The sequence below is a fragment of the Mus caroli genome, chromosome 7 (genome assembly GCF_900094665.2).
Source record: "Mus caroli chromosome 7, CAROLI_EIJ_v1.1, whole genome shotgun sequence".
Taxonomy (NCBI): Eukaryota; Metazoa; Chordata; class Mammalia; order Rodentia; family Muridae; genus Mus; species Mus caroli.
In genome coordinates this window covers 66549855-66573360 of record NC_034576.1, presented here as the reverse complement: position 1 = coordinate 66573360, position 23506 = coordinate 66549855, and the positions used below count along the sequence as shown (strand labels likewise).

General features: G+C 45.2%; 1 protein-coding gene and 1 pseudogene across 4 annotated transcripts in view; one reads left to right on the top strand and one right to left on the bottom strand.

Moving 5' to 3' along the window:
* Nucleotides 1-23506, bottom strand: part of Otud7a (OTU deubiquitinase 7A) — a 302969-nt gene that overhangs the window by 24257 nt on the left and 255206 nt on the right. For all 4 annotated transcript variants that reach the window (XM_029480172.1, XM_029480170.1, XM_029480173.1 and 1 more), the window contains 5 exons: nucleotides 12169-12270; nucleotides 8536-8663; nucleotides 7729-7844; nucleotides 3853-3980; nucleotides 1698-1847 (listed from right to left, as the gene is read on the bottom strand). In XM_029480172.1, coding sequence (XP_029336032.1) covers nucleotides 1698-1847; nucleotides 3853-3980; nucleotides 7729-7844; nucleotides 8536-8663; nucleotides 12169-12270 — 624 coding nt within the window. The remainder of the gene's footprint in view (nucleotides 1-1697; nucleotides 1848-3852; nucleotides 3981-7728; nucleotides 7845-8535; nucleotides 8664-12168; nucleotides 12271-23506) is intronic.
* LOC110298735 lies at nucleotides 3-516 on the top strand (annotated as a pseudogene).

Below are 23506 nucleotides of genomic sequence, written 5' to 3'. Positions count from 1 at the left end.
AGATGCCCAAGGCTAAGGGAAAGACTCAGAGGCAAAAGGTCAGTTACAATGTCAACCAAAAGCGTCTAAACTGGAATGCTTAGAATGCTCGTTGGAGGGCAGTGCCATGGACCACACCAAATCTGTGCGGCAGAACCTGGCGGAGATGGAGTTGGTCATAGACCCCCAACAGGGCGGTTCCCCTCCGTAAGAGGAAGGTAAAGTCCATGGAAGTAGACACAGAGGAGGGACCCAATCTTGTATGGAAGCTCTATGTCGTAAATGACCTGGAGGCAGAAGCCAGCCTCCCAGAGAAGAAAGGAAATACTTTGTCTCGGGACCTCATCGACTATGTTCAGTACGTGGTGGAGAATCATGGGGAAGACTATAAGGCCATGGCTGGGGAAGAGAATTACTATCAAGACCCCCCACCCCCAACAGATTCAGAATAAGATCAATGTCTATAAGTGCTTTTACCCAACAGAATGGCAAGCCTTCATCAATTCTTTGCAGAGTAAGAAGATGGAGGTAGACTGAGTGGTACACACCCCCGGACCTAGGTCTATTGGACCAAAGAAAGCAAACCCAGGCTGTAAGGCAAGGGATGTAGAGTTTCAGATGATGCTGGCTAAGTCCTATGGAATCAGGTTTTACATGCACACTGTCTCTGTCTCTCCCCCGCCCCTCCTTCCTTCTAGAGAAGGAACTGTCCTTTTGTTTTTTTGAGAGAGAGCATCTCTCTAATAGCCTTAGTTGTCCTAGACCTCTCTCTGTAAACCAGGTTGGCCTTCAACTCACAGAGTTCCACCTGCCTCTGTCTCCCAAGTGCTGGGATTAAAGGCTTTGCACCACCACCACTTGGAGGAGAAGGAACTCTTTCAAGGCCATGGTTGTGTTTCGTTGGGAGCTTACAGAAAGCCAGGGCCTGCTGTTCTGTGTTCAGAGGGGATGCTCTATTTCAGTGTGTTCTGTACATGATAAAGGAGTATTTTACCTGTGTAACGTGATTAGGTGTTTTTGTTTTGTTTGAGATTGGGCTTCTCTGTGTAGCCCTAGGTAGGATTAAAGGTACACTTGTGGGGGGAAAAACAAAAAGAAAGAAAAAAGAAAAAAAAAGGAAAGGCTAGAAGCAAGGATTTTGAATACTTTCAACATAAAGAAGTAATGAGTATCGGAGAAGATAGGTATGTTCTCCCTGATTAGACTACTACACAGCATGTACACTGTTAGAATACTACACAGCATGTACACTGTTAGAATACTACACAGCATGTACACTGTTAGAATACTACACAGCATGNCAGCATGTACACTGTTAGAATACTACACAGCATGTACACTGTTAGAATACTACACAGCATGTACACTGTTAGAATACTACACAGCATGTACACTGAGATACAACATGGTGCACTTGATTTGATGTGCCAGTTAAAGTTAATTAAAATATAGAGGATTTAGATACGCCTGAGACAGAAGCCAACAGCCAAGTATAGGCAGTGGCGTCACTCATTTCCAATGTGACTTAGGTGGACCCATTGCCTCTAACACATCTGCATTTCGACTAAGCATGGCTATGCAGAAACCACGGTTGATCCCTGCAGTGGCTGATCCCTGCAGTGCATGGACTCTAGGGAGTTGTCCATACACACCACATCTTCAGTGTCCCCCGCCCCCCACATCACCTTACCCCACTCTGTCTCAGGAGCCGGACAAACCTTGTTCTCTCTGTTGGTCTCTCTGTTCCATGGACACTAGGGCTGAGAAGTGCGCTTGATCGTAGGCCAGAACCAGGGGTGAGCAGTGGCACCTGTTGGGAGGCACCTCCAAGGGCAGGTAGATCCCTCCAAACGGGATGGGTGCAAATGCTATGGACACAGACATGGGGAGGGGGCGAGAACGGGGCAGGGGAGAGCAGGGCAGGGAATGCAGAGAGAGGGAAGGGAGGGTTGGTGGCAGGGAGAGGGGACAGGGGAGCAGAATTAGTGCTCAGGGCTAGGGCTAGAAGTTTCCATAGTGACCTGTCTGGATAGCCTGCTCCTGAGAGCCACACCACAGTCAAAGAGTGGCAGGGTTAGAGCTAAGACCACACCCAGGATGGTTGGTGATATCCCCCACCAGCTTGGCTAGAAGTCCATGCTGTCCTTTCTCTTCCAGAGTCACTGAAATGTCCACACACCAGGCAGGACCTATATTTCCTGCTTGTGTCTGGTGTGTATTTTGATAACAAGTTCTATGGAACAGGAAGGGTCAAGCCAGAGAGCAGTGGTATTGAGCTGTAGATCAGGTGGAACACGGGAAGTGGAGAGTGCATCTTTGTGTGACTAGATACCATCTTGTTCATTTTCTTATGAGAAGTGAGGGAAGAGCCTGAGAACCACGTCTGTGAATAGCTGCCCGAAGCAGTAGCTGTTTCTTTTCCTTTTCTCTTTTTTTTTTTCTTCTTCACTGAAACAGGATCTCATGTAGCCCCAAATCATTATGTGGCAGAGGATGGCCTTGAACTTGCAGTTCTTTTGACTTGGCCTCCCTGAGCGCTGAGATTACAGGCATGTACCACCATGCCTACTTTATGTAGCGCTGGGACGGAACCAGGGCTTCCTGCATGGTAGGCAAGCAGTCTACCCACGGAGCCACGCCCCAAGCCTAGCAGCTGGGTTTTTACCATGAAGAATATTGCTTTGGCCTCAGAGTGGGGATTGTACCCTTCTTGTTGCAGAGCACAGGGGCTTTTAGAACGTTCTCCGAGGATCTCTTAGTTTCCCCGCCTCTTTCACTCAGTCTGTACTAGGCAGGATGATTCTACCCATACAAGGATCCTGCTTTGAGAATCATTTAAGGAAAAGGAAGCAAGGATAGGCTACAGAGGGCTGCTGGCTCTGCCCCAGGGAGGAGAGGAATGCTGGGCAGGATGCATGTTCTGTGGCCTCTGCCCTCGTAGAAGCCACGGCCGTGCTGTCTTTTCTCTGGCATGAAAACTGATGCTTTATTGGCAGGACTCTAGGAGATGTATGGGATAGATTAAAATTTCAGCGGAGCTGAGTGAAATGTCACAAGGTCACTTGTTGACTGGAATGTTGTAGTAAAGAGATATTGTGGACAGTGTTATCTAAAAAGTGACCAACAAGAAGAAATGGCAGCAGGGGGGAGCTGAATTGCACTGTTGCTACCAAGGAGATTGGAAAATGAACCACATTGCAGAGAGTGCGGGGAGTGGGGTCTGCTGAGTGGGAAAGGATCTAGGGATAGCTTTCCTGGCTCTCCATCATTTCTGACTCTTCAGGGCATGGCCATCCCTGTGGCATCTCAGGCACTCTTACTACAGCTGACTCTCAGAAGCTCCGGGCTTAAGGATGGCGTGTGAGGGAGGGTATATGCATCTCCGGCTAAACCTGTGTGGGGATATTGTCTGGTCTGATCCTGAGCTTCAGTGTGCTTATCTATCCGGGGAAGACCGCAAAAGGCCGAGGGAGGGGACATTCAAGGAGAAGTCATGCACAAGCCAGGGTGTCCGTGGGCCTACAGCAGCAGCTTGCCTACCCTGAAGAGTCTTCACCACCCACCAGAACCTCTGCACTTTGCCTTCCTTCCTTTCCTCTCTAACAGTCTATCCTGCAGAACCTCTGGAACAGGGCCTGGGGCTTTTCAAGGGATCTGTGCTGTCTGTGGTGCTTGGCCAGATTTTTCATGGCCACCTCATGGTGTCATGCAGGGCTGGTGGCCAGGAGCAATTGCTGCTGCCCTGGAGGAAGAAACACATGAAATAATGCTATCTTTGTGTATGTCTCAGAGGGACAAGATGACTCTGCCTATATGCAGATAGACACCACCCTTCCTGGGCCACCATTAACTGTGGCTCCTCGAGGATCCTACCTTCTCCACCAGAGTCTCTTAGCATGGTGTCTGCCACCACCACAATGGGTCTCCGTAGTATGTGGGCGAGGACAAAGACGTGGAACTCTTCCAGGCTTTCATATACAGGGTCCTCAGAGTTGTCCACACTAGGAAACACAACAGAGATATCTTGTCACGAGATGAGACGGGGTAGAGAACAGAAGAGACAGGAAGGCTCTGTAGGGATTAAGCACCCCCAAACACTGGACCCTAGGACCCTTCTAGGAACAATTCCGGGAAAGAGATCATGCGAAGCCTGCCTGAATTCTGCCTTGGGGGTAGAAGGAATTTGAATGTACAGCCTCACTTTCACACCCTCCCCAGCCAGGGTCCAAGCTCCTGCCTGGCCTCAGGGATAGAGCTGTCATTCAGGCTGTGAGACTAGGACAGAAGACTGTGACCTAGATGTCCCTTAACAACAGGGACACCCTCCAAGGGAAGAGAGTCAGAGCTCTTAGATGACAGACCTTGTGTAAGTCTCTACACTATGACAGTGTACAGCAGGAGGTAGTAAATTCTTGGCTTTCCATACCCTGGGGCTCCAGGAATCAGTTCCTTGAAGACATCAAGGGAACAAGGGTGGCCCTTGGGGCTGGGATGACTGGGAAAGAGCTCCAGGCTGTAAATCCTAAGAAACGCACCTTTGGGGGGAGATCCAATGTTGCATTATGTTTTTCTTCTTTTTCTTTCTTCCTATTTTGCCTTTTTCTTTGGTGGCCAATGGACTTTATAGTCCAAATTGTGGCAGCAGTCAGAAGTCACAAAACCTCATATAGGACCACCTAAAAGTTATTCTCCAGCCTGCCACCTCTTTACTTTGAGAGGGGTCAGAGTATTTACAGAGCCACATTTGACACCCCAGGACACAGCCACCAAAACGAAGAGCTAACATCTGCCCACCAGGTTTGCTCACAGTGGTCCTACCAACACCTTCAGGATCCAGGATCCATCAGGGTTGTGAGCTTTCTGCTGAGGACTCCCTCAGCCTGCAATGCTGCTCTGTGTTTCTACAACTGCAACACTTCTGAGACACAACCGCAGGCCTGGTAGGTGTCTAGTGGAACTTTCTGAGTCTGAGTCTCTCCATTGCCTGACTGTGATGTTAGAAGATGGTCTGGGCTTGTCCTCTCAGGTGGCATGATATGAAGGTTGTTCTACAGTGGCAGGGCCTTGGTCACTGGCTCTTCTTCCAGCCACAACCTTTTGAGCTGCTCAGGCCACCTACTCCATCACCATGTGTTCCACAGGGGAGTTTGGAACCTCTGCACGTCTCCATTCCTTCCCAAGCCTGTTGGCAGCACTGTGGATTTCTGGTTTTATATTTTCATTAAATGGTTTATAATCCATTTGTAATGTCGTGATGCTCAAACACATTGATTTGGCCATTGTCACTTATATCAGCTTGGTCTGTGTCCTTATGGCTTCTCCTTGCCATTCATCACCTCATTGTTCCCTGGCATAAGATGATGGACCAAAATTCACCCTCCCACACACTACTGTCCTCTCTGTGTGTGAATCACTTACCACAACTGCCACAAGATATGTCAGGTTCACTAATACTTTTAACTGCAGTCTAATCTTGACCAAGTTCATCTTACTGATAACTCTCTGCTCTACAGTGGGAAACCACCTGGAAGGACCTCACCATCCTTAGCGTTTGATCTGCCTCCTGGCCTACACGTGGTCTCTCATCTCTGCTGCCATCCCCAGGACTGCCAATCCTTAGGTTTCCCTCTCCATGTGTATTCTTTGGTCGGTGGTTTAGTCCCTGCGAGCTGCATATGTAGCAGAGGATGGCCTTGTCTGTCATCAAAGGGAAGGGAGGCCCTTGGTCCTGTGAAGACTTGATGTACCAGTGTAGAGGAGTGCTAGGGAGGTGGGGCAGGAATGGGTGGGTGGGTGGGGAAGTGCCCTCGTGGAGCCAGGAGGGAGGGAGTGTAGAATGGGGGGTTCTCGAAAAAATATATTAAAAAAATAAAAAAAGTTTCCCTCTCTACCCTGTTTGGCCCTGGCACTTGATACAGTCTTTGTGTTCTCCCCCTGTCCCCGTCAGATGGCCTACCCTGCTTTGTTTACCTAATGGCTTGAAGATAGAGTTTTTTTTTTTTTTTGGAAAGAGAATAGTAGAATGTTTAAAACATATATTGCTTTAAACAAGTAGCTCTGGCTGGAGAGATGACTCAGTGGACACAGTCCCTGTGCAAGTGTGAGTGTCAGAGTTAGGATCCTTGGAACAGAGGCAAAAAAAGCCAAACCAAAACCAAAACCAAACCAAACAAACAAACAAAAAAAGCAGGCAGGTATGGTGGCTACTTGCAGTCCTAGCACTGTGGTATAGAGATGGGATTCCCAGGGACAGCTGACTAGCTAAGACAAACGGAATTGGTTAGGTCCAGGTGCACTGAGAGAACTTACCTCAATAAAGAGGTGGGCAACTGAGGAAGATACCAGTCATTTACTTTGGGATTCTACATGCAGCCTGTCTGGACACATGAGAATGTTCATATACTCACACCTTCCCCCACACAAATCAAATAAATATCTACATCTGTAGGCTCCACATCCAAAGATTTAACTGAGATGAAAAGCGCTAAAAGAATTGTATGCACTTTTTTCTTATTCCCTAAACAATACACTATACTTTCTTCTTCAGAAGTGCCTAATTTCAGGTAATTTGTTATAGAAATGGAAAACAGACTATAATATGTATTGTTATTACTCGTTTTCTCCCCCTGTGCTTCACCAGAAGAGATTTGGTCCTCCGGCAGCTGTCTGACATTTATCTTCTCCTTGGCAGGTGTGGGAAGTCCAACAGTGAAGGAGACACTGGACTGGAAGGGCCACCCAGGACTTGGAGGCATGGAACAGATAAGAGCTAAGGTCTCAGGAACAGAGACTTCAGATGTTCAAATATGCCTGTTTGGATTACTGTGTGATTTCATTACAACAAAGCAACAAGCAGCCCATGGAATTGTGGGTTTCTGCACTGAAGGGTCTTATGTAGGAACACAGTTCTAGACGGTGCTTCTGTGGGCTCTGCTGGAATTTATCCTCCAGCTAAAACCTCAAGAGGGTTAGGCCCAGTGGGTACAAGGCCCACTGTGGTGTGGTGTTAGAGCACAAAGGATGCCTCAGAAGATGAAGCAGAGGCTGGCCAGGAGACATGCATGTCTGTGTTCTTAGTGTCAGTATTCATTCTTCTTGCTGTGTCAGAGACCTTTTCGGGGTGATACCTTTCCTTCAGGATGATGAGCAAAAAAAAATCAAAGCATGTACCTTCTGAAACTGTATGGCTCAATGGTCCACAGTGCTGCTGTTGGTCTGGCCTGCCCTTCATTCCCACAGTAGGATACTGGAGCTGACCTGCATGATCAAACTATTCCTGAATGCATGCACAAGGCCTTTGTGCTAGGATCATGTGTAATAACCACGAATCCATTTGGGAAGCACTGAGGTGGTTTGATGATCTCTTGCCTTCCATGTGACTTGAAACCACAAAAACAATTAAGGAAAAACTCCACAAATAGCAGCTGGTGTCTTCATACCCTGAGAGGCAATGACAGCTGTGGCAACAACCACTATCACAGGCTACCTCCAGGCCTGGCCATGTCCCAAGTCCTCTACCTACTACTGTTTGCTCTGTATGATGAGCCTGAGGGAGACAGACTGGGCAGCTCTCCTGAGATCATGTGTAGGAGCCTGGATACATGTGTCCAGCCTCCCCCCTCCCATGTAGCTTCATTTGCAATGAAAATTCCCTGTCTTCTGCTACCTGGCTAGCATGCAGGGTCACTTCTCCTTCTCCTAAGCTCTTTGAGGCCCTGGAAGACCCATGGAGAGCAGGTTAGCACTCACCCACCACCTGTGCCACTGCCATTCTTGCTGAAGTGTGTGCGAGGCTCGCTGGAGGCCAGTTTTAGCAGCTCTGTCCACTCTCGCTCCCATTCCTCCTCAGTGTACACCAGCCCTGACTGGCGCAAAGGGAAGCTGGTTCATGAGGCAGCCTCTGTCACCTGCCCTCACCTCCTCCTCCCACAAAGGCAGTAGTACCAAGCCACCCAGGTTGGCCTAAGCCCCGTTAGGACACTGACTGGACATATCTGCAAGTGTCCCCTGTATGTTTTTTCAGAAATTCCAGTGTCTGATTTCAGAGCTGGAGAGTCCTCCAATCACCAAGATCATTCCTCTCTCTCTCTCTCTCTCTCTCTCTCTCTCTCTCTCTCTNTNTNTGTGTGTGTGTGTGTGTNTGNGNGNGNGAGAGAGAGAGAGAGAGAGAAAGAGAGAGAGAGAGAGAATGCGTGAACCTGGCTGAGGCTGATGGATGGACAGTTTAAAGGGCCATCAAACCCAAATGTAGGCAGATTCTTTTCCTAGTGGAGCAAAGTGCTAATGTCACCATGGCTTGGGGCTGCTGAGATTTCCTCTGGATTGAGGGCTTCAAGAGCTTCACAGAACAGTACATGACTATATAGTTCATTATCCATGCTGGGGCACTTGAAGTGAAGGAAGGCAGCTCTCCTAACCACAGCAGCACAGGAGGTGTGAGTGGGCATGTACTGCTGTCCCACAGGACTGGGCTGTTGTAAGGGGTCCCCTAGGGTGTAGCACAGCTGAACGCTGCACCTGATGTGGATGCTGCCTCCAGCAGAGGCGGGTACCAACCTCCTTGTTCTGCTGTGTCTGCTGCCACCTCCACCTCCGCTTCAGGGCTTCCCGCTCAGCACCCGTCCTCATCATGGTGTAGAGAGCTTTCCTCAAAACCAGGTCCCGGTCATGAAAGCCCCACATTCCTGTAGCAGGGAGGCCATGAAGGGCAGAGGAGGAAGGGACAAAAGAAGAGTTGAGCCGGAGGAGACTCAAAGGGCCACAGCTGAACAGGCTGACCTCCCACATGGGTGCAGAGGAAGGGACTAACATATCAGGAAGCCGTTTAGTCTTACCGTGGACTTGGATCCCCCTCCCACCACCACCATGCTGCTATGTATGTTTCCCACCAGCTTAGATATATGAACGAAGTGGTACTTCCTGTCCTAGCAGAACAAGGGCAGCTAAAGGTTGAGTGCTACCTCTCTCTGGGACCTAAGGTTCACCATTGTGAACACTTGTCTTGTGTTTGGGTGAAAGCGCCTCTGGGGACAAGTTGGTGAAAAGTTGGAGGGCCCTGAATCTGGATGGCTAATAGTGACCTGGCTTCTCTAAGGCCTACTAGAGATGATGTGTGAAGTCCTAGCACAGGACATCTCAGCTCTCTGAGCAGCAGTATCACTGCACATGGTTGGGACATAACAGGGACTTCTTAGAGAGAAGGACTCCATTTTGTTATGTGTTGAGGGACTGAAAAAACGAACCATATATTCCTGAGTACATACTGTGGGTGGTTGGGACATGGTCAAGGTACTCAACCATTGAGAAGAACATTGAAATGAGCTACAGCCATATAGTGACACAGGAAAAAAAGAGAATCTATCCACCTACCAACTCACTTTTCTACCTACCATCCATCCATCCATCCATCCAACCATCCATCCATCCATTCACCTACTACCTACTTAACTTTCCATCCATCCATCCATCCATCCATCCATCCATCCTTCCATCTATCTATCCATCCATCCATCCATCCTTCCTTCTATCCTTATATCATCGATGGATGTACCCACTCACGATTCTATAATCCACCCATCTATCAATCCATCTACCCATCCACCCACTTTCCATCTATCAATATTCTCACCCTTATACCAACCCCCCCACCTGTCTACCTCTCTACCATCTATCCATTCACCCACCTGCTCACTCACCCATTCACCTATTTGTCTGTCCATCTCTTCACCATCTATCCATTGTCTTGCCCACTCATCTCTCTACTGCCCACGCCTCATCCATCCATTATAGGTGCTGAGAATATTCCTAGCACAACAAACTTCCTACAATCTAAGAGCATATATTATAGGCAACTTATAAATGAGGTAGCTATTAAATGAGCTTATAATGTACAATGTTCACAACACAAGGAGAGACAAAGTAGGGAGGGGAGAGTGTGACAGGAGTGTTTGATATTGTGTGAATGGATGGAGATGTCAACAAGAACGTCAAATGGGTGAAGGAGGGAGCTGAGCTGGCAAGCAAAGCAGAGGGTTTTTCCCAGGCACTGCTGCATTTGAAAAAGGGCGAGAGCTAAAGGTGGTTAGGACCAGGATGGAGGGGAGGGGGCAGAGGAGAAACAGGCTGGCTCGCAAGGAGCTGGAAGCCTCCAGAGCAGTGGTTCTCAACCTGTGGGTCACTAAAAATCACCAGAAAACACAGATATTTTACATTTACATTATAATTCACAACAGCAGCAAAGTTATGTTTTGTTTTCTATATGATGCCTTCGAAGTCTAGGTACATTTTAGAATTATGTAATTTTAGAAGGTGGCAATGGAAATAATTTTATGGTTGGGGGGAGTCACTACAATATGAGGAACTGTATCACAGGGTTGCAGCATTAGGAAGGCAAGAACCGCTGCTCTAGAGTGTGACTGGAATTGACTGCAGGCTTGTAACCCTTGTTAGGCAATAATCCAAGACTGCTGTGGGCATTGTAGCATTTCCGGCTCTTGTCTTTCCCTACAGCACGGATGGAGAGAAGCAACCGCCATTGTCATGTTCTCGTCTCCAGACACATTCCCTCACCTTCTGGTGTTCCATGGACAGACTCTTTCCATGCCTCTTTCACGGCCTTTCTCATACAGGATTTCCTTGTCTCAATCATATTGACCTCCTGGGCTCCAGGACAAATACCATTTATTTTTGAAAAAAGAATTTATTTTTACTTGTGTGTGTGCACACACAACATGCATATACTCATGTGAAGTTGTCTCACAGGCCAGAAGAAGGGGTCAGATTCCTTGGAGCTGGAGTTATATGTGGTTGTGAGCCTCCCAACATAGGTTCTGGAAACCAAACTCTGGTCTTGGTTCTTGCCTAAGCTATCTCTATAGCCATTGTCTGTTGTTTCTATGTGTGCCCAATTACCCTGTTCAGTGTCAGGCCTGCGAAGCAGCTGTTCCCACAGTACCCATCCTATCATGCATGGATGCTTTGGGTAGCTGTGTCAGCCCAAAATGCAAAGTACAGGTTGAGTACCACTTTCCAAAATTGCCTGGGGTCAGGAGAGCTTCTGATTCTGGGATATTGTCATACAAAGAAACCTTGGGGATAGAATGCAAAATTAAAATATAAAGTTTATTGGTGTTGCCTGTGTACTTTGCTTACAGACCTAAAGATATTTTCTGTTATATTTTTAAGTGATTTTGTACACAAAACAAAAGTTTATGTTGTGGAATTGAATGCCTGTATCTTTCCCATTGCTGCCATCCAACCTATGGTCTTACTCTAGGTTCTGAGGCTTCTGGGCCTCTCTGGGCTACATGCTGAGGCACTCTGTGATGCACAGAATTCTTTTCAGTGTCCCCTTAGCCTGTCTTGTACTAGAAGGCCCCATGATGGTCTAAATCAGGTGTGGGCCTCACCCTGGCTCAGCTCACATCTTATCCAGGGGTCCTGTTCCATTGACAGAGAGCATCTTCTAGGATTGATGAAGAGCTATGGACTTGATGTCTAGACCCCAGGTACAAATCTAGATTTGCCTGTCACCTGGAGTCAGTCCTGTGTATGGAAGACTGGTCCAGAGGGATAGACAGAGATTCTAGGAAGTCCAGCATGACTGTGAGTTATCTAGTATTGCCAAGCACACCCATGTATCTGCTGATGTAGCTCCCTGGGGGAAGGTAGCGAATCATATGCTGTGTATCTGACTGTGATTACCTGAGTATAGCTACACCCTACGCCTTATCATCATACATTGCTGTCTACAGGCAGCTCCCAACTACCCTGTTGCACACACTGCTCCCAGGTCTTCCTGCGGGAGCCTTACCCTGCATAGCTCTGCCTCTGAACACCCCATGATTTCTGCCTTTGTGCCTTGTCTGTGTTGTCTCCTGCCTACAGTGTCTTCTACTTCTACTCTTTGAAGTTTCAGTAAAGCATACAGCATTATCCAGCAAGTCTTCTTAGATTGCCCCAGGCTACCCTGTTCCACCTGTTGTCCTAGAAGCTCCTGCTCAAGGCCTCCTAGCAAGACAGGTATTTACCCCACACTGTTCTGTCTCATCATCAACCCAGCCAGACCAGAAGGACCAGGATGTCACAGGCATCCTTCCAGATGACAGAAGCATAGGAGGCTCTGCTTGATAACTGTGCATCAGACAGATCCAGAGCCCCACTGGCCTCTGTTGGTGCCAGGGTGCTTACCTAGCGAGGCGGCATGTAAGAGGCAGTTCCCATCTCCTGTTGTGGCCAAAGGAAGAAGCCTTTTACAGCTCGTGCACACGGTAGACCACCAGTTCAGGCGACCTGGAAAGGAAGTTCATTTTAGAACAGATGCTCTTTTGGCAGAGAACAGGCATGTTATGTATGCATGAGCATGTGTGTGTGTGCACGTGAAAGATTTCTTTTTCTCAAATCATAAGGAGAAAAATGGGTGGGGGTTGGGGCAAAATAGGCTTTTCTTTCCCTGAGACCAAAAGTTACATAGTTTGTCGTAGTGTCTGTAGAGTATTTAAGACAAGCAGATGGATGGTGAAGAACAAGGAACACAGAAGCGGGTAAGATGTGCATGCCTCCTTAAAGTTAGCTAAATCTCAATCAGTGAGCTTTGCCAAGGTAGTGTATACACTGTAACACTCATAACAAGCTTCAGGGAGAATGAACTGAACCGTAGTCAGACCAATCCTAGTTGAGCATGGTTGGCATGTGCTTGTAGTCAGTGTTGAGGTTAAGACAGGAGGACTACATATTTGGGGCCAGTCTGAGTTGACCAGTGAGATCTTATTTCAAAGACAGATGAACCAACCAACCAACCAACCAACCAACCTACCAACACTATACGATGTACTCCTTGACCCTAAAACCAGATGGAGAATATATAGGCAGAAAGCACTCATGAATATGCAGCAAAAATTTCAACATGTAAACGAATAGTCCTCAGAAATGGACACCAAGAATGACACAGCAGGACCATGTAAGGTTGATGCTAATGATGAGAAGTTGGCTTAATACTTAAAAACAGATTAATATAACCCCATAATAGATTACAGAAGAAGCAGTTAAAAAATCATAACATGAATAGAAAAAATAATAAAAGTCAATACTCACATCTGTGATTGATTGAGACTAGCAATGGGGAGTACTACCTGCACTTGACAAGGAGCACCTGTAAAGCCCATGGAGCATTCTGAATGGTGACGGCATGACTGCTTTTCTTTTAAGTGAGGGGAAAGCCCAGGCTGCCCACTCTTACCATTGTGTGAACCTTCCCAGTGAAGGAAGCTAAGAATACCATTTTGCAGCCACAGATTAGAAAGGAAGAGGTAACAGCCTTATTTTTAGATGACATATTGGCATATGTAGAAAATCCAAAGGAAATTGCAGAATACTATAATTATTTTGTAAAGGTCACAGGATATAAGATCAATATTCATAAATTAATTGTATTCCTACATACTAGCAATAGTACATGAGAATCATGACAAAAATGTAACAGCATTTATAACAGCAGAGAAATGACTTAGGCATAGATCTAATGCCCCTGTTCAGCACTCTGGCTGGCCGGGGAGGGCAAAATGTTGACGAGAGGTTAAAGCTCTGAACACTCAGGGAGGCACCACAGTGACAAAGGGAGTTCTCCACACACTGAGCACGTGGATTCCCTCTAGACTGACATGCCAAAGGCATCCACACAGAGGGGTTTCTTACAGAAAGGAAACAATTAATGATATGGAATTCTGTACCTCAGATAAACTGGAAGAGATAATTCACTAGCATTAGACCAGCAGCACAAGCATTAATTATGGCAGGAAAATGACCCTGGGTAGCAGTAGAGTACGTACATGGAATAAAGAAACTTGAAAGACAAAGACGTTGCTAATAGTGATTACTGTATAATTAGCAACATCTCTTGGAGACTAAATTATATGTGAAGCTACAACAAATGTAGATGTCAGCTACAGCATTGATTATAGCAGTCTGTATATGTGAGGTGACGTCTAAGGCCTTGTATTGGACAGCAGATGGTAAAATACCAGCTTACGGGCAAACTGCAGTAACGCAAAGGTACATTTTCTAACCTGCAACATCTTTCCAAACTATCAACATAGTGGAAGGGAAGACAGAATAATAAAAAACCCATACCCTTAAGCAACTCGAAAGGAGGCGGGCTGCTAATACAACAAAAAGGCGAGATGACAGATCTAGATTTAAATAGTAATACATTAAAACCACTTATATTCAATGTGAATGAACTGAACACCCTAATAGCGATTCAGGATGAATAAGTTCTGTAGATCTACTGCACAGCCTGGCTCCCATAGCTAACGAAACCATAGTGTATACTCACAATCCGCTATGAGAGAGATCTTAAATATGTTCACTCTCACCATAAATGGCCACTGTCTGAGGTGGTGGGCATTCTAAGGAACACAGCTATGTTAGTCATTTCACAATATATATGTATATGAAACATCACCTTGAACACTGTAAATCTACACAGCCAGCCTGCCATAGTTTCTTGGGCACAGGATAAAGGCTCCTAGATCAGAGACAAATGACTTTATTATTCATAGCACAGCAAGCAGCAGGAGCATCATTTCAATACTGGATCTTCTTGCCCCCCAGATCTCACAGGGATGGTGGGAAGGCAGGCTCAGGTGGACACTTCTCTCAGTGGTCTGTGTTACTGCTCAGAAACCTGAAGTTTAGTAAACCTAATGCTTTTTGCATTTATAATGAGCTGCTAAAACCTCTGCTGAGAGAGAGACACAGAGACATACAGAGATATACACAGAGGAATAGACGGACAGAGAGACAGAGATACACCAAGAAAAAGAGAAAGAGAGCGGCAAGGAGAAAGGGGAGAGGGGACAGGAAAGGCAAAGGGGAGCGGGGAGAGGAGAGAGGGGACCCGGGGGCAGGGGATCAGGGAGCAGGGAAGAGGGGAGAGGACAGAGACTTCATCTCCTCTGGTGAACGGTGAACAAAGCTTCCCTTTCCTCAGAGCAGGCAACACCCCTCTTTATGAGGGCTTGCTTTGCTGACAGCTCTCCGCATGGTTCTAAACCCTGCTCCCGCTCCACTTCTTATGCCTTTCTGGTCAGGCTGTCAGGCTCTCACCCTGTGTGCAGCCAAGTATGTAGTGAAAAGTCCTTTACAGGTAAAGCCACACTATGCCTAAGGGACCCAAAGTCTTGCTAAACTTTTTCCCCTGTGGATTTTGTGGCTGCTTCCAGGGATCAGGTGGTGCAAATGGAGTCGCCTCTCAGAGATGACCCTGTGGGATCCTTCTTTGTCTAAATCTCAGCATCTCAGCATCTCAGCAGGTTTGGAAGCTTGTAAGATTCTGACTGTCTCTTTTTTCACTGGGTGAGGCAGACAGATCCACCATTAGCTGTTCCATTGATTTTTTGGGAGCAGGAGACTGTCAGTGCACTATTTCTGGTAGTAATTCAACTCGTATCACTGGACTAAATCTGACATTGTTGGAATGTATGGATAGGTTCACTTTGTTAGATATTTTGTGTATAATTATGTCGTGATTATTCATGAGTGACCCTGGACCTATTACGTGTCAAATGGAAATGGAACATCCAAGAATACTACTAACTAGCTTCTCGAGGCATCTTGGGATTATATGAAAAGTGGAGACGGATCCTTTTGGGGAAGACTTGCTTTCCCATGCTGATGCCCAGTGTAAAACTGTTGACTGTGTGAGTCTCTTAACACGGTCTCCTAAGTGCTGGGCTTGGCTCACTGATGCCTCTGCCGAGCTGAAACCTAGGGGTATTCGCTGGACTTTGGGAGCTCTTCTGCTCTGATATGAACTCCGCAGAACCCAAAATGGGCTCAGCCATCCAATCTCTGAGTAGGACTCAGGATGCTCCTGTAGATCTGGCTAACATATCCTTGATGAAGCTGCTTCTCTTTGTCATGATCCCTGGGCTGCTGTCAATGACACAGCAATTCATCTACATGTGGTAAGCTACATCCTGGTAGATTAAATTCTATAGAAGATCTCAGCTGCTAATCTAATGTCTGAGCCACTCATATTGAAGTGCACCCTCAACATTTGTTCTATGAGGAGACCAACTGGCATTGGCTGGCCTGCAGTGCCTATACCTCTCAGATGCCACCATGGTCACCTGCATCCTTAGCACATGGTAGCATTCCCACTATCTTGGGGGGGACAGAATAGAAGCCTCTAAGATAGCTCTTATGCAGAGATGGCCACTGTGCGCCATATACACCTGACCACTGTCATGGCAGAGGGGGATGCAGGGCTAGGCTCTCCTTGTAGCAGATTTCCATCAGGGCTTTTGGCACTCCCTCCCTGATGTTGACCTTTTCAGGAAACGGAGCTGCAGTTAAAGTTCAACCAAACAACTCTGGCCACATTATTACATTCTTTATCCATGTTGTATTCCACCACAACATACTCATCGGCTCAATGCTCTAGATGAAAATTCACATGGCAGCTTTGTCTAAATGTCATACCTAAGTGAAAACTAAAACTCACAACTTCCTGTTTAACTCCCCTCTAGAGACACTAGAGACACTGTGTCTCTAGTCCTGATTTTCTTCCATGGGGGTCTCCTAATGGAAAACAAAAGCCAGGTAAGAAACTTAGCCCCTCCACCCCTGTGCCACACAGACACTTGCCTTCCTGCTCTCTCCCCTAACAGGCAAATCCCCTTCAAGCCTACTGCTTGGCTTTTCCCATTTCTTGATATTTCAAGACACCTGGCTGGGACAGCACTCAGATGACAGGTCATATCACCTATATGCCACCACCAAAGACCTCTAGATCTCCACATGATGTCACAGTCTGGCTTTCAACTTTTGCCAATAGCCATTTCCTCCCACCTCCTAAATGCCTCTGTAGTCTTCTATGCCTTATATTTATATGCCCCCATGGCAGATCAGAAATATTGACCAGGGCCTCTTCACAGACCTACTCAGCTCTGAAGCAGGTCCAGAGATCAGATGTTTAACCACTGTTACTGATTGCATCTTGCTGATATGTCAGAAAGGAAATCTGCCAATAAAAGGCCAAACATATAGCCACATGCTCACACTTTAGCAAGCAGGCACCAGTACCTGACGTCTGACGTCTAATAGTAAGTGCCTTATGCAAACATCTGGAACACAAGTCCCAGTGACCAGACTCAAGAAAAGCAACATCTGGCCGGGCATGGTGGTGCACACCTTTAATCCCAGCACTTGGGAGGCAGAGGCAGGCAGACTTCTGAGTTCGAGGCCAGCCTGGTTTACAAAGTGAGTTCCAGGACAGCCAGGGTTATACAGAGAAACCCTGTCTCAAAAAACCAAAACCAAAACCAAAAAAAAAAAAAAAAGCAACATCTGGTATAAAATTTACTACTTAACAAGATAATGAGATGTCCACCACTAAATCCAGATATGCCTGTCCCATGGGATAAACTGACCCCCACACCCCAACTACTATAAAAAATTTCCATCCCTTGTTAGCTGGATATCTCTGTCTAACCTGTCTTCTTCTTCTTGCAATGCAGTCTTTGCCTTTCTGTGTCTCGAGTAATTCTTGTACAGCCACTGCCATCAGCTTTACACACACACACACACACACACACACACACACACACACGAGCTCTTCTCTGACCCAGGATTGTCAGGTCTTCTGTCAGTATGCATGAAACCAGGCAGATGGATGTAGTTATCAGCTGCAGGCAGAGTGAACTCTCAGACACTGCAGTTCTTGACACAAAGCAGACTTTTTCAGGTATGACATGAGATACTGAATTCAATACCCACTAGGGAAGAAAAGCTGAGAAAATATAACAGGATGAGCAGAAAATACTGGCAGACCAGGCATGAACCTGAAGTAGATGGAGCCTTCTGGGACTGCAAGCCTGTTTCAATTCAGTGCTCCCTGACTGGAGTTATGGGTTGAGCCTCCAGATGGAAGTGTGGGCCTCTCTAGAGAAAGGTAACACCATTTACAGCCTCCGGCTTTATCTGCATGATATCTAGATGCTAGTAAAAAAATCACTAGCCACATAAACAATGAACCTCTCAGGCTTAAAATGAGGTTAAGGAAAAAAGCCTCATAAGTCATCTAGATTTTGGATTAGCTGACACAGACTTTGACGTAACTTGGATAGAGTAAAAAGAAAAAGTAGAAGAAATAGATCAAATAACACAGTAGAACAAATATAATGTTCAAAATGTTTCCAAGTTGGAGATAATAAATTTTAGAAGGTCTGTAAGCACAAGAAATATTAATACAAAGTAAACCATGCCAAAACACACAGTAAAGCTGCTGAGAATTAAAGACAAGATCTTAAAAGCAGAGGAAAGCATTGAGAGGGTGATAATGAGATAAGGCCAGTGCGTAATGCACAGTCTTGGAAGTGCTGATAAAAATACCCCCAGACCAGGGTCTGTACTGAGACAAATCGTCTTCAACAGCAAAATGAGAGGAGAAAAGCAAGAGAAACAAGGAAGCCTCCTGGAAGGATAGACGACCCCTAGGAAACCACAATGCTAACACCACAGAGGAGCCACCTGGACTCTTCCTACAGAGGCAGGAAACAACACTCAACCTCGACTAAGGCTCGAGCCAGGCCTGTCCTGTGAGAGGTAAAAGGACAAAGTATGGGAAATCAAAGACGGAGGCTGAATTTATTACTAGAAGAAATGGTTTTATATAGAAAATACCTAGGAATCTACAAAAACTTCTTGACCTAATAAGAAATTCAAGTTTATCAAAACACAGGCTACAAAAAATTAACAAAACAATGCCAACAACAAACTTAAAATTGTAAAAACTTAAGTACATATCTGTCGGGGAGATCTGACAGATTCCCAGAACAATACAGGCTACTGCCATTGCTCTTGGTTACCCAGAAGAACTTGACAGCAAGATGCCACTGCTGAAAAGTCTCATACCTGGGCTACTGGACAGTGGAGTCATTAAGCTGGCACAGGTCTGGAGGCTTTGTCCATACTGGCTAACTTTCATAATGCCAGAAGGTGCTACACAGGCTGCTTTTGTGGAAAGTCTTACTGACTGTGAACACCATAGGCTACCATAAAGACGCCTGCTAAGTCACGCCTGTGGGTGCCATACTGACATGAGTGTTACAGGAGTAGCCAGCCACGTTCTGATTGGATGTAAGGCACGCCACAAAATACAACACATAGCTGGTATTTTTAACTGGACTTAGATCATAAAGTAGAACCCGTTATTCTGCTAAGTGGACATAGTATCAAACTGCCCTCTGAATACTTATCTTTATATAGACGGGTGCAGATCTTAATCCTCATCAGAGAAGCCGCTTTCCTTTTTTTCAATAGAGAGGTCTTAATATAGAGACTAGCAACTCATCCAAGTGCAGAGAATAAGATCTTGTGGAGTTCTCAGCCCTAAATAGGAATCTGAATCATACCTCCAAACTCAGGGATCGTCATGGAAGGGAGAGGAAAGACTAAAAGAGTCAGAAGCTGTGGAGGACTGCTGAGGGACAGTAATTTCCTGACAAGGCAGGCCCACTGGACAGAAGAATTCACAGCAGCTTCGACTGCACGTAGGAAACTTGCACAAGATCAGGAAAGTCCCAATGCCCGCAAGGACAGGGGTGATCACAAGGCCCAGCACTAGCTCAGGAGCTTTGGGTAACTGCTGGCTGCTGGGGAGGAGAGTCAGTTTCCATCAGTTTCCTTCAGGGATGTGTCCCCTTGATAGGCTCCCCATGCTATAGTGGATGGCTGTACAGCCAGGTGCAGACTGTCTACACTGACTAGATCCAGTGAGTTTAAAAGAACAGTAAATATATTTGGGAGGGAGAAATGGTGGTGAGGGAGGTGTTGCAGAGGAGGAAGCGGGGGTGGGCTTGAGCAAAACACATTGTATATGTTTTCGAAGTGTGCAATTTCAAGTAAAAAACCATTTTAGAAAAGTGATTAACCAATAAAACCTGAAAGAAAAATCAATCCTGAATACTCACGTCCCCGGTTGTGTAATTTATTATGAAGAAACAGTAGTCATCATAATGTAGACTTGGTGTAAAGAAGACAAATCAATGGAACAAAATGTGAAGGCCAAACAGACCCATGGTTACAGCCAAACACTTTTCTACAAAGCTGTGTGGACTACCAATGGAAGAATGAGATTAGAGTTACACAAGTGGTGTGAGCATTAATGGATACATGGAAAAAGACCTTCAATGTTGTCTTTTCACCTTAAGCACAAATTAATTTGAACTAAGTCATAGCCATAACCATCAAACTAAAACTTATAAAGATTCAGGGCCCTAAATAAAAAGCTAAAACTGCAATATGTCCTAGAAAAAAATGTAACAGAATATTATTGCCAAAGAACAAAACAGTGTCCTTGACATTACTGAAATAAAATGTCCACTCAGAGATATCAATGCCAAGTGAGGGGGCATGCATCTGAGAGGGAGATGAAGACGGACAGAGCAAACAACCTAATAACAATGGGCACACAACTTAACATGAATTCGATCATAAAGGAATTATTAATGGTCAAAGAGGACACAAAAAACATCCTCAATATTGATAGCCATCAAATACCACAGATTGAAACTGAGGAAAGCCACTGCTTCACACCCAGCAGAGCAGTCTGTCACAGCAAGACTGGAGACACACGGCAACTAGACTTCATGTACGTCACAGCTGAAAGTAGAAATGGCACTGTGGTGTTGGAAAACCTTTTGGCAATCACTAACAAACCGAAGCATATGCATGCCACACGATTCAAACATTCTATTCCTGGATATTTACCCGAGAGAAATGAAAACGGAAGGCATGCACAAAATCACCCAGAGCAGCCTCACTTCTCAGTAAAGCCAGTTGCTAACATATCAGAGGTTTTGCTTATGAAATAATTAGCACTTAATGATGATCTTGGGGTATGCCTCTAGTGAATTTATATTAGTTATTTTCTATATACTATATATTATAACAAATTACCTGAGGTTGAAAACAAACCAAAGCAATCTATTTAGCATGCATATTTTTATTCTTGACAATTTCATACACAAACAAACACACACATATATATTCCTTTATATATTCATATATATTATACATATATATATTCTATATATATAATATAAATTTTGGTCATTTTTATCCACATCTCCCTCACTCATTTTCCTCTGTCTCCTCCTGAGACCCTCCTTCATCCCAAAAAGTTCCCCTTTAACTTTGGTGTGCTTGTGTGTGTGTGTGTGTGTGTGTGTGTGTGTGCATATATGTGTGTAGTGTTGCTTGCATGGGCAAAGAGTTATTTACTGATACTTGGGCAACCTACCAGTGGCTATACCACTGAACAAGTGATATCCCATTGCCTCAGACACCTTCAACTGCCAACTGTTCTTGAGTGGTGGGCCTCAGGAGTCTCTCCCTAACCCATGATGAAATGTTGGCATCCAAATCTTGCAGGATACAAACTTTTGAGGCTGCAAGCTCAGGACCAGATAGATGTATCTGAAGGCCTCATGGCTGGATGACATCATGGTAGGGATACATGTCAGAGAACAGAGCTTTCACATACTGAGACAGGAATCCAGAAGAATTCAGGGGTCAAGCTCAGTCTTTTATAATGATTTATTATCATGGGAGATATCCAGGGACCCATAGTCACTACATTAATCCCTTTTGAGAGTGGTACCCCAAATGAAAAAAACCACATCTTCTTAGACATTATGCCTTAAAGGTACAGCTGCTACCTTGCAACCCTAGGCTTCCAACATGTGAATTCTTAGCGGGCACGCTGAAACCACAGCAACCATATAGTTCAGTAATTCACCTTGGTCTTTACTCAAGAAAAATGAAAACAGGAGTTGTACAGAAGAGCCCCAGCAGCAGGACTTCTCCACGGACCATTTGCTGATAGGTTGGGATAGCATCTTGGACAATCAGCATGATATGTGACCTCAGCCTGTCTTTGCACAAGGATCTGGGTCGAGATATCTCCATTCACTCTTCCTTGGGAAGCTCCTACACAGACTCTCCCAATGAGGGTGCAAAAGGAAAGCAGCAAGATGAGGTGAGCTACACAGGAGTGAGGCAGGCACTGTCACCAAGATGTTGCCATGGGTGACTGTTCCATCTGGATAGAGTACATTTGCACTTGACGGCTTTTCAAGAGAATGTGTTCCTAGATCATCGGACAATGGTATGCATGCACCATGTAAGTGACACAAACATCATCTATAAGCTGCTTCTTGGATATTAAAATTGTTCAATTTTAAGAACCAAGTTAACATATGCTCATGTATCTATACTTATACTTTTCATGTTTATGTATGTTTGTATGTATGTATATAAATTTGAATTATGTCTATATATCAAGTTTCTAATACTATATAAAACTACTTCTATACATCATTATATGTTATGTTAATTATATTTTACTTGGGGGATAAAGTACAGTACTTAGTCACCCCTCAGAACTTTCAACTATTTGTGAACTTCACTTGAATAAGAACATTTAATATAGGTATTCCAAGACATTGTAGGAAACATCTCAGTTGACATTTTTAAGGGACTAAGCCATGTATGGTGTCTCACATCTGTAGTAGAAGCACTTGAGAGTGAGTCCATAGTACTTTCTTGAGGCCAGCCAGCGTTACACAGTGAGAGTCCACGTCAGCCTAGGGTAACAAAGTGAGTCTCTGTCTCAAAAACGGGGAAAAAAATCCCCAAAAGATAGAAAAAGAGACTAATCCTAGCAAGCGTTGGACAGCTGCAGGCCACTGATTTGTTTGTCTTCATTTCATGTCTAGCTAGAGAAATGCAACTGATTTTTTTTTTAACAAAAAGTGTTAATGCTTTCAAAATAAAAACAAGAAGATATGAAGGTAAAGACTCCAGCTCAGTTGTAAATTAAGGTTGTCAAAAGCATATCCAGTTTAGAGCCAGCATGCTGGCAAGGTTTATTATAATAAGCTTGTTAGCAATCTTGTCTCAACTGGTCTCTGATCTGCTCCCCAGTGCTGCCTGGTTAATATTCAGTAATTCTCTTTTAATGATGTATTTTATTGGCGCAAACTAAGTACGCCCTTAACTGTAAATGAAATAGGTATTGCATGTAATAAAGTGCACACTACAAAATGAAATGGATATGAAGAAGCTGATGCTTATGCTAACAATGGGTACATTCTTACCACCTGCAAGTTATGTTACTGAAGCTGAATGAGAAGTACAATTAGGGGCCGTAATTAACAGTATCCGTGGATGGCCTGTTGGAGGCATAAGTGGGAATAATATTCAATCACTTAGTAACCCTCTGTCTCTAGGCTGTGTAATAGCAATCTGTCTCACCTGACTTTTAAAAGTTGAAAGTTCCAGGCTGGGAAATATCAAAACTATGCTGCTACAAATTAACAACAACAACAATAACAATAACAACAACAACAACAAAAAAAGGGTAAGATTTGTTATAAGAAAGGCATCTGTCTTAGTTAGGGTTTTACTGCTGTGAACAGACACCATGACCAAGGTAAGTCTTATAAAAAACAACATTTAATTG